This window comes from Lipotes vexillifer, unplaced genomic scaffold (assembly GCF_000442215.2).
Source record: "Lipotes vexillifer unplaced genomic scaffold, Lipotes_vexillifer_v1.1 scaffold91, whole genome shotgun sequence".
Taxonomy (NCBI): domain Eukaryota; kingdom Metazoa; phylum Chordata; class Mammalia; order Artiodactyla; family Lipotidae; genus Lipotes; species Lipotes vexillifer.
In genome coordinates, this window is record NW_006777583.1 from 1,863,542 (window position 1) to 1,875,238 (window position 11,697).

The following is an 11,697-nucleotide window of genomic DNA, read 5'->3' on the forward strand; positions in this document are numbered from 1 at the left end:
GTCCAGATTCATCTGGGCAGTTCATCTTTCCGAGAGCATGCCCTTTGCTTTATCCCCCCACCCTGCCCCATCTCTCTCAACCTGGGCACCCCTCCTCTTCATCCCCTCCCGTAGGACACTCATCTTCCAGAAGCTTCCTGTGTCACCTCTTCTCTGCGCCCCTGATGGTACAGAACACTCATCGTCCATCGGTGCCCGCAGAGCACGTGGTTGTCAGAGGGCCTTAGAACAAACCACGGCAAGCCTCCTTGAGTTCAGATCCATGTCCGAGTTCCAAAAATGTCTGCCCAGCTCTAGAAATCTTCCGGATTTGTAGGAAAGAACAACTGGCCATGAAAGGAAGGAAGATGGCACTGACTGACCCGTTTCAGCAGCTATGGGTTAATACTGTTTTTGAGCTGTACACATAGTGGATTGAAATGAAGAAGGAACTGGTTGGAGTCCTTTAAAGAGGGAGACCCCACTGAGCAAACAAGCAGCAGAATCTTCACCATTTTATTAGTAGGACCATTATTTTTAAAGGTGCTGTTTTATTAAACTTGCACTTGCTGATTCTTCCTATGTGGCTGATTTATAAGAGCAGTCAGGCAGTGGAAGTTGTGCTCAGAATTCCATAAATGCACAGGGGTCTGCAGGACGTTAATGGAATACAAAGTGCACCTGTGAGTGCATTATCATGTCAACAAATGTCTGAGCTCCAGAGCCGGCCTCAGAGGGCACAGGGAAAGACCAGTGCTCGTCCTGGGGGTTGAGGTAGGCGTTGCTTGGATAACTGAGATTTCTTTGTATTCCTGTCATTCCCCCCACGTTCCAAAAGCTCAGAGAAAAGGCCTTGCCCTGGATCGCATAAAGGCAGAGTGATGGAGAACATCCAAGCACCCTGTAGCATGGGCAAGGCAGCAGCGTGCAGATGTGCAAGAAACATGGTCGTAGGGAGGTCTGGGCCGTCATCTTGTGGCTACTCCTGGCAAACTCGCCCCAACACAACACCTGCGGAACATCATTAACTGGGACACCCCCTCCTTAGTTCCACAGGCCTGGGCTCTTCACCAGAGAGCTGTCTGCTCTGTCTTCTGCCCCACTGTCTGCTCGTTATGAAGCAGCATGCTTCAGCAAGATGCTGAAGAGCAGGCTCGCAGACAGACCCCTGGGTGCATCCCAGCTCCGCAGGCGAACCTGGCGAGTCTCTTCGCTGTGCCTCAAGTGCCTCATCTAGAAGACTAGAATAATAGTACTGACCTCCAAGGCTTGTGGTGAGAAATAACTTCATCCCTGTAAAGGACTTAGAGCTGTTACTGCTGGCTGGATTTTCTAAAAGAGAAATAGTTATAGACTGTAATGGCTACCATGAAGGAAAGAAATAGAGTCATAGTGTCTGCGGAGATTTTTTTTTTTTTTCCCAAAAGAAGTAAATATAGGTTGCAATGAATAATGGAGAAGTGACAAGGTGCTGGGATGTCATTACCCTGGGACATTTGTTTAGATGGGTGGTCAGGGTAGGCTGTTCTGAGGAGGTGATATTTAAGCTGAGATGAGGAGGAGGAAAAGTAGCCGTGGGGAGGAAATTCATCCCAAGCAGAGGGGACTGACTGCACGGGGTTCTGTCCTGGGAAAAAGCTTGGTGTGTGCTAAGAATGGATAGGATTCCAGGACGCGAGGGGGAGGGCGATACCAAAGACTGGGTCGGGCAGGGCCTTTAGTCAGAGTAAAACCACGGGCTTTATTCCAAGTGCAGGGCAATAACACGATCTGAGTGGTCATATTAAAAACTTCCTCTGGCCGCTCTGTGAAAGCTAGACCCCGGGGTACAAAGGTGAAGCAGAAACACCAATTAGGAGGCTCCTGTGGTTGTCCAGGAGAGGAATGATGGCAGCTTGGGCCTGGGGGGTGGCAGGAATGGCACCCATTTGGTAGGTGGGGTTTGCTGCTGAGCGAACGTGGAGGACGAGGAAAAGGGAGGGTCAAGGCTGACTGAAGACGGGTGTCGGCAACTGGGCGAATGGCCTTGTCGGCCTCTGACAAGCGAGGAAGCGTGTGTCGGGGAGGCCGTCTCAGAAGGTCTGCTTTGGACACGCTGAACTGAAGATGCCTGTTAGGTAGAGATGTCACAAGGACAAGTCCAGAGCTCCGCAGAAAGGCCTGAAGATTTAGAAGTTTTTAGCATGTAGGTAGTTTCTAGGAAAATGCGAATGGAGAGAATCAAGTCAAGAAAGGGTGGGGTACAAAATAGGGTCCAGGCCCAAGTCCTAAATACTCCCAACACGTAGAGGGTGAGGAACCAGGGCAGAAGGCCGCACGGACGGCGGGGGAAGTGGGACGAAATCCAGGCGCCTGGGGAAGAGGAGAAGGTGCCGACAGGTGAGATCAGGCCAGAGAGGGACCCTTGGATGTGTCAATGCCCAGATCATCGGTGGCCTCGTGAGCAGTTTCAGTGGAGACAGAAGCCTGGTAATGGAAGGTGAGGAAGAGGAACCACATAGGCGGACCATTCTCTCGTTGTCTAATTCCACATAATGAGCAGTTACAAAGAAATTCAAGTCTTCCCTGGTGGCGCAGTGGTTGAGAGTCCGCCTGCCGATGCAGGGAACACGGGTTCGAGCCCCGGTCCGGGAAGATCCCACATGCCGCGGAGCGGCTGGGCCCGTGAGCCATGGCCGCTGAGCCTGCGCGTCCGGAGCCTGTGCTCCGCAACGGGAGAGGCCACAGCAGTCAGAGGCCCACGTACCGCAAAAAAACAAAAACAAACAAAAACACCTGATACTGCATTGATTTGGCCTCTGTTTTTCTGGGAGAGGGTGGAGGTGGGTCCTTACTCAAGGCCTCTGCTAGGGGCAGGGATCCTTGAGGAGTAAGTCCTGGGGCCTTTTGGTGTGATTACAGCTCCTCTGGAAGGTTTCCTGGCTGGCGCAGCCACTGCCCACCTCATCAGGCCCGGGCTCTTGCCCTGCCTGCCCGACCTCCTCATTTGGACTTAGTGATTAAAGCACTGCGGCTGGCCTTTTTCTTTGCGGGAGAATGCAGCCCCCTCCCTGATGGTCCCGAGAACCCTGCTTCCAGACCCCCGGGCACACTGACAGCCTCACTGCAGAGGCCTGCGAGGCCCTCCCCTGCCCAGGCTGCCCGCCTGGATTCTCTCGTCACCAGCAAACTCCCACTGTGAGTCTGCCTCTCACTTCCCCTGTGTGTATGCCACTGCTGACAATTACGCTTCAGTTAAAAATAAAAAGCACTTCCGGCTGCGTGGCTAAAGTAAGATTCGGAGGACCTTTTGTGACCAAAGATGAACCTGGGGATGGGGCGGAACCTGTAAGTGAAACCCACGTGTGTGCTGGGGGCTGTGGGTCTTCGTGGTGAGAGTAGGAGCCAGGATTGTCTTCTTGCTGCTGTAGGTGCATATTCCTGAGGGTCTGTATTACTGAGTGTGAAGACACAAGGAAGGGATTACACAGTTCTGGTTGTTCCGGAAAACACTGTGTGAACACACTGCCATGGAGGGGCAAGTGGAACACGTAGTGTTTAATTTGTACTTTCTCATCTGCGCGGAGCCTATGAAAGTGTTCCTTTTAGCCTTATTACCTAGACAAACCATAGAAACTCTTTCTGAACTGGAAGCCAAGCAAATTTGAATCAGAAACTAGAAGGAACAGGAAATGAATGGTTGAGGTTCCAAAGTGACTTGGATGAGCAGGTTTATGGCTCTTAGTGTTTTTCAGGTCATCCTTTGAGAATCAGAGGAAAGCTGTGGTCTTCAGAAAAGTAGAACCGTGTGTGTAATTTTGCATAAAAATTCAGAGAGTCCAAGACCACATGAAGCTCACTTGTAGACCCAGGTAACTAGCACTGCTGCCTTACCAGAGTTTCCCAAATTTGCACAATAATATCACCTGAGGCATGCTTTCTTACTGAGGTATAATAGACATATAACATTATATTAGTTTCTGGTGTACAACATGATGATTCAATATTTGTATATATTGCAAAATGATCACCATAATAAGTCTAGTTAACATTTGTCACCATAGTTACCAAAAAAATTTACTTGTAATAACTTTTAAGATCTCCTCTCTTAGCACCTTTCCAATACACAGTCCAGTAACATTAAGTATAGTCACCATGCTGTACATTACATCCTCGGGACTTATTTATGTTATAACTGGAAGGTTGTACCTTTTAACCCCCTTCACCCATTTTGCCCGCCCCCAGCCCCACCTCTGGCAGCCATCAGTCTGTTCTGTGTATCTATGAGCTTGTTTTTTGTTTTTTTAGATTCCACATACAAGTGAGATCATACAGTATTTGTCTTTGTCTTATTTCACTTAGCATAATGCCCTCAAGGTCCATCCATGTTGTTGCAAATGGCAAAATTTCACTCTTTTTTATGGCCGAATAATATTCCATTGCATATGTATCCCACATCTTTATCCATTTATCCACTGACAGGCACTTAGGTTGTTTTCGTATCTTGGCTATTGTAAATAGTGCTGCAGTGAACATGGGGGTGCAGATATCTTTTTAGGGTGGGGATTTCATTTCCTTTGGATAAATACCCAGAAGTGGAATTGCTGGATCATATGTTAGTTTTATTTTTAATTTTTTGAGGAACTTCCATTCTGTTTTGCATAGTGGCTACACCAGTTTACACTCCCACCAGCAGTACACAGGGTTCCCTTTTCTCTGCATCCTCACCAACATTTGTTATTTCTTGTCTTTTTTATAATAACCATTCTGACAGGTATGAGGGAATATCTCATTGTTTTGATTTGCATTCCCCTGATGATTAGTGATGTCGAGCATCTTTTCATATGCCTGTTAGCCATCTGTTTGTCTTCTTTGGAAAAATGTCTATTTAGATCTTCTCTCCTCTGCTCATTTTTCTTTTTTTAATTTTCTGTTTCATTCAAACCCTGGCTTCTGCTCATTTTTTAATCAGGTTGTTTTTTTCCTATTGGGTTGTGTGGATTCTTTATTAGATACATGATTTGTAAACATTTTCTCCCATTCAGTAGGTTGCCCTTCCATTTTGTGGTTCCCTTTGATGTGCAGAATTTTAGTTCGATGTAGTCCCATTTACTTATTTTTGCTTTTGTTGCCTTTGCTTTTGGTGTCAGATGCAAAAAAAATCATCACCAAGATTGATGTCAAGGAGCTTACTGCCTGTGTTTTCTCTAGGAAGGAGTTTGATGGCTTCAGGCCTTACCAGGTCTTTCATCTATTTTGAGTTAATTTTTGTGTATGGTGTAAGACAGTGATCTAGTTTCATTCCCTTGCATGTAGCTGTCCAGTTCTCCCAAGACCATATATTGAAGAGACTGTCCTTTCCCCATCGTACACACACACACACACACACACACACACACACACACACACACACTCTTGGCTCCTTTATCATCAATTAATTGGGCTCTCTATTCTGTTGTATTGATCATGTGTCTCTTTTTATGCCAATACAATGCTGTTTGGGTCTTCGTTGCGGTGTGCGGGCTTCTCATTGCGGTGGCTTCTCTTGTTGCAGAGCACGGGCTCTAGGCGCGTGGGCTTCAGTAGTTGCAGCACACGGGCTCAGTAGTTGTGGCTCACGGGCTTAGTTGCTCTGCGGCATGTGGGATCTTCCCGGACCAGGGCTCGAACCCGTGTCCCCTGAATTGGCAGGCAGATTCTTAACCACTGCGCCACCAGGGAAGCCCTGGAGCACTTCTTGAAACTACACTTCCTGGGTCTCAACCCAAACCTACTGAATCAGAATCCAGGGATACCCCTGGTACTGTAGCTATAAACACATGCTCTAGAGCAGCACTGTCTGCGAGTAACATCACATGAGCCACAAAGGCAAGCCATGATGTGTGTAACTACATAACTACATTTCTAGTAGCTACGTTAAAAACTACGTCAACAAACAGGGAAATTAACATATTTAGCCCAGTGTATCTAAAATATTATCATTTCAACATATAATCAATGTTTTTTCAGTTATTTTACCTTCTTTTTTTTCATATTAAGTCTTCAAATTCCAGTGTGTATTGTACACTTACAGCACATCTCAGATCAGACTGGCCGAGTTTCAAGTGCCCAGATGGCCTCCTCACGCCTCTAGGCTGCGTGTGGGAAGCAGCCCTAGAGTTGCTACCGCACAGGGGTTTAGCGTTTGTCCAGACAAGCGATACCAGAGGCGTGGCTCTTACTGCAGGCGTCTGCCTCGCTCAAACAAAAACAGGTATAAAGTAACTCACATTTTAGGTTTAAGTTTGAGGTTTAGCCTGTCTTTATAGCTTTAAATAAATCAGCACCATGGTTTTCTACCCTGGTGTTTGGACAGCAGTTCACTCTCATCTCCCTCCCTTCCGGAGGCCTGAGGGGTTCTGGGGACAGTTCTCAGCTCCCAGAGATGGCTCCCCACTCCCAGCCCTGTCCCCATCTCCCTTCACCCCCAGCCAGGGTTGGGCAGGGTCTCTGAGGGCCTCTCTTGCCTTCCTGGGTTCCATCCTCCATTGGAGCCTGCCAGTTCCGGAAGGTTCCCTCCAGTCCCCAGGGGCCTGGGCCCTTCGTTTTCCGGGAGCTGGGATTTCCACACTCACCCTTTGGGGTTGGGGCAGGGATGCGGATGTAATTAGGGGGTGGGGAAGAAGCAGTATTGCTCCAGGCAGTTTTACGTTGTGAATTTGAATTCATGGTTAGATTTTAAATTCTCTTCGTAATTTTCTTCTTTCCTTTTGCACTATTAATCGACTTCAGAATAAAGATAAAAGAATTTGAAACAGTAACAAAACGTAAAACAAATAACCCTTCCCTATTCTTTGTAGCCAGAGGGAAGAGGGGAGAAATCTTTCATGCTCTTCTAACTTTCCCTCAGCTGACGGAGGGCTGCCTACAAGGCTGAGGAGATGGGCTGGGGAAGGAGGGAGAAGCCGCCCTCCCGAGACGCCATTCTCACTTCTGGTGGGAAATGGTGCCACTCTGGGATTCCAGTGGGAAATGCAGCCAGATCTGAGATTTCCTGGTGGCCGCCAGGGCCCAGCAGAAACCTCAGCAACCAGGAGGCACTAGCTGGAAGGCTCTGCGTGGGGGCTCCAGCTCCCTTAGGGCTGGTGGGAGGAAGTCACTGGGGCTACGCACACTTATCCTCACTCACAGAAGCAGGCCTGGAGTTTTGTGTTGCAATTCCTTTCTTCATTAATGAGTTTGGAAAGCTGGAACTGCACTTACAGTAGCTGGAGGCAGAAATGTTAAAGATTAGCTACTTGAAAAGCCAGGAGGGGAGAGAGAACCAGGGCTGAACCACTGAGCACCTGAGAGCCCTCCCCTTCAAGGTCACCCCCCAGGCCCATCCTACAGGAAGCACAAAAGCATGCAAAATTATAAACACTTCAAGCAACTCGAAATGAGTCAGGTAGAAAGTGAAAGCGTCCCGTCATCCCCCTCCCGGGAGTTCAGCACTGTTGTGTTTAGCCTTCTAGTCAGTCACTACAGTGTATCAGCTATTCACACATTTTTGGTTGTTTTTGCAAACATGACATCCAGTAGAACTCACCCTTTTCGCTTGACAATGTATCAGCTTCTCTTCCGTGCCAGTGCACGTCAGTCTGCATGCTTTATTAACAGGGTAGAGCATTTCAGGAGAACCACTAGGAGACCCTGAGTGACTTAACCAGCCCCCTGGTTGTTTCCCATTCTTAAGCTTATAACCAGAGGTGAAGTGAATCCAACTGTCATCTCATGTATAGGAACCTACACTCATACTGTTTCTGTAAGAAAAATTCCTATAAAGTTTCTTAGTCAAGGGATGGGTTCATTTTTTATTTTGCTAGATGCTGGCAAATGCCTTCCAGAACCATCATGCTAATTTACATTCCTCATACACTCATGAGTTGTTTTTAGAGGAATTTCTTCCATAAATCCTGGTTACTCGGTATGCTCCAAGGTATCCCATACCTTCAGTGACCTGTTTTAACAACTGTTGTCACCGTGAAACTATCCCCTAACATGGCGCTCGGCACTGGGGATACATCGGGGAAGAAACCAAATAAGGTCCTTGCCGCCCTAGAGCCTGCATGCCGGTGGGGGAGTCTGCTGAGCAGATTACGACTGACTGTGCCGAGCGTGCCACGTGCGACAGAACACAGAGTGGCACCGTGCTTGTGATGGGGACCTCAGGAGGGAGGAGCGCGGTTGGTAACGCCTCCCTGCCCAGGTCTGTGCTCTCATGGGAATTAGAGGAAGGCAGTAAGCTGACTGGACACCAAAAACCTCCTAAGTCACTTGTCTTGGGTCCCTGCAGTAGTAAAGACCTAATGGAACTTGAAGCCAGGGACTGGGGGTGTCGAATGAGCCCGAATATAACTTCCGTACTTGAAATGTGATCACGGACCTTCAAAATGAGAATGCCGATTCTCCCTCTACCACGACCACACCTTTTTTTATTTTGCCTGGTAGGATTGTGTTGATTTCATTGAGAAGGGACTCATCCCAGGTACGCACCCAGACCAGGTTTATACTCTTGAATCCCCGCATGGTTCAGGAGATGCTTAGCACACTTGGAAAAGAGCACGGAGACCAGGACAGGGGTTTGTGGTCAGACTGCACTCTGCTTGCTGAGTATCTGGTCTGCCCACAGCAGGAAGGAACTTCTCCGTCTGGAAGACGAGAAACAACTTCCTGTCCTGTTCCTCTGCAACACGCACTTAGATCTCTAAAGGGCCCTTATCATTAAAAGCAGACTCCAACGGGCCTTCGAGACTGCGGTGGTGAGGTGTTCGTGTTCGGGCTCTGCAGAGGGGCACTCTTTGTGCTCTCTGGTGTCTCCCCTTTGGTCTGTACTCCTGCCTTTGGACTTGGCAGGCTAAGCCTTCCTCCTCTCTGCCAGGGCAGCAGCCATCTCCATTCTCACGTTACTCACAACATGCTGCATCTCTCCTTGATACAGAGAAAAGAAGTTAAAGGCCAGAGTTCAGGAACTGGTGAGTGCCTTGGAAAGACTCACCAAGAGCAGTGAAGTCCGACACCAGCAATCAGCGGAGTTCGTTAATGACCTAAAGCGAGCCAACAGGTAAATTCTCCGTTTGTAATCCACAGTAGTACTTGGACTCATACACCAGGGAGAACGTTTCCATAATTGCCGGAAATCAGCTGTAGAGAACAGTGAATCCTCAACTGTCTCCCTTAGAGCCTGACCTTCCCTAGGGTATGACTTCCCAGTGTTCCACAGAAACCTAAGAAATGCTCCGTAAGGACAAGTCCTTGGGTCAGATGTGTCTGGGAGATGCAGCAGACTGTGGTCCCTTCCTAACACTTCATATAGGAAAGGTTCTGAGAAGTCATGCAGTTAAAAAAAAAAAAAATCAGCCTATGTTTAAGCCAATGTTTTCCAAGCAAAACTGGCTACACAACTTTTTTTTTGAGCAGCATTCAAAAATCGGGTGGAACACTTTAGGGAGCATTGCTCTAAGACGGCAGCCGCAAACTTTTTGGGCTCGTGACCCCTGTAAAAAAGTAATGACCTCAAAGAGTTTTGTTCTTAAAAATTATCTGTCTTGATAAATTGCATTTGAGAAACTAAAACAAATTTTAAGTTTTTATTCATTTACCAAAAAACCCCACAACTCACTACATATAATACAAATGGCATTTATTTTAAAAATTACTATTTTCCAAAAAATAATTAAAAGAGTGGCACTGTTTCTACAATTTTACAAATATCTTTAACGTTTGGTTTAATTTAGGACAGCTAGATTCCCACATCCGCTTCTCCAGGCAATATGTGGTTTTGAAACATACTGAGGAAACCCAGCTTCGTGTACATCTGTAGTTAGAAAATAAAGGACCTCACAGATTTCCCTTGAGAGGGCTTTGGGAATACTGAGGGTCGGTTCTCAGACTACACTTTGAGAACCTAACAGTATATGGAAGGGATCTGGGGTGCTGTTTTGGACCAGAGAGAGTATGGGGACTTAGCTCAGGCCCTGCCCTCTTCCCCCAGAGGCCTGTGTCCTGTGTTTGGCTGGCAGCATCAGTAGCTTATGGCCTGTGTGCTCTGAATCCCGTCAGCCCAAAGCATAAAGGGAAATGGTTGGTGCCTCTCTGTCCTCATCCTAGGTGAGGTGACTTAGACTGCAGTGTGTGAGGAACTCTCCTGCAACTGCCACTTGACCATGCTGCAAGCAGCCATGGAACAGCAAGTAGATTCACTATTTGTATTTCCATGACAGATTTCTGGAAGTCAGCTACCTTTTCTGCTTATCTGTTTTGGATGTGGCCAGTTTGGATTGTTGGTTTACATCCCTCCCGATACGTTAGTGACAAGCCTCTAGCAGTCAGGCTGAATGAATCGTGGTTAAGTCAATACACGAGTGGCCGTGAGTATTGAAATACTAACCACTTGATGTCAAATTCTTACTGAAGAGGCTGTGTGTCCTCTGTTTGGAGTGGTACTTACTGGACCAGGTTACCCAGTGGACAGGACAGTGTGCATCTCAGTGCTACTTAGGATAAATCTTCATTCTCATTTCCTTCTGTTCCCACATAGCAACCTGGTGGCTGCCTATGAGAAAGCAAAGAAGAAGCATCAAAACAAACTGAAGAAGCTGGAGTCTCAGATGATGGCCATGGTGGAGAGACATGAGACCCAAGTGAGGATGCTAAAGCAAAGAATAGCTCTGCTGGAAGAGGAGAACTCAAGGCCTCACACCAATGAAACGTCACTTTAATCGGCACTCAGGCTCCACGGTTCTGTCCGTGGAGGCTAAAGTCTAGCAGGTCACTGAGGAGAGAGGGGCCCCAGAGGACAGAGTAACCTGTTGGGAGAAGGAGAAAAGGGAAGGCTGGCAGGTAGGTGAGCACTTGGACAATGGAGTGCCCTGGACTCAGCCCTGGGGCGAGTGGCCCTGGGACGTGGTGTAGACTGTATCCAGAGGGTCCTGCCCCTCCCCTCCTGGGCTGTGGACGGCGTGGGAACCCCTGCCGTGTGTGTGCTGGCTCCGCAGGTCTTGCTTCTGCTTTCAGCGCTGGCTCTCTCACTCTCCCACCTTTCTGTTCTGGAACTTGTGCATTGGTGGTATAATCCAGGCATCATCTGTTCAAGATTTTCCATTCTTTTTTTCTCTTTTTGGTAGATAGCAGCCTTATCTCTGACATCCCTAATTTCTCCTCTTTCCTTCTCCTTCAGGGGAAAACTGCTGGGGCGGGGCAGGGGGGTGGTGCGGAGACAGTGCTCAGCATCTAGAAGAACTGCTGCTTTGTTTACTGCAACCAGGCTTTGGTTTTCAAGTCCCAGGTATCAACATTTAAGACATAGGCTGTCACTCAGAGGTGTTCTGGGATGTCTAGCACAGGCAGATGGCACACAGGTGTTCCTTGCAGTCCCAGATGTGTTGAAGCTACAGGTAGAGCAGTTGGGTCTGAACAACTCTGTGTGGGAGAATGAGAACTTCCTTCACCTCTCACTGTGAAAGCAGGACTGGGCAGGGAGCTCTCTTTAGACAGAGGTTTCCCCATCCTGGTGGAGCCTTATTAACAGCCAAGGCTTGAAGCTGAGAGAATCCCGTTGATACACGTAAGGGAACTAAGCTTTTGTCAGGAGCAGAGACGCATTAGTACTTGCCACCACCCCAGGGCACTACACAATTGCTGTTCTACACGAATCAAAGCTCATCCACATGAACATGTAGTTAGCTCTGGACCTGCCTCTATTTCTCTAAGGGCAAGAGG

The 11,697-nt window shown here is 47.9% G+C and overlaps 1 protein-coding gene across 2 annotated transcripts in view; it reads left to right on the forward strand.

Moving 5' to 3' along the window:
• MCC (MCC regulator of Wnt signaling pathway) overlaps positions 1 to 11,391 on the forward strand; it is a 447,124-nt gene extending 435,733 nt beyond the window's left edge. Inside the window, exons 18-19 of one of the 2 annotated variants that reach the window (XM_007451192.1) lie at positions 8,918 to 9,040; positions 10,517 to 10,697. In XM_007451192.1, coding sequence (XP_007451254.1) covers positions 8,918 to 9,040; positions 10,517 to 10,697 — 304 coding nt within the window. Of the gene's footprint in view, positions 1 to 8,917; positions 9,041 to 10,516 lie in introns of both variants that reach the window. The other variant, XM_007451193.1, reaches the window with a different exon arrangement.
• Positions 11,392 to 11,697: the final 306 nt, after the last annotated feature.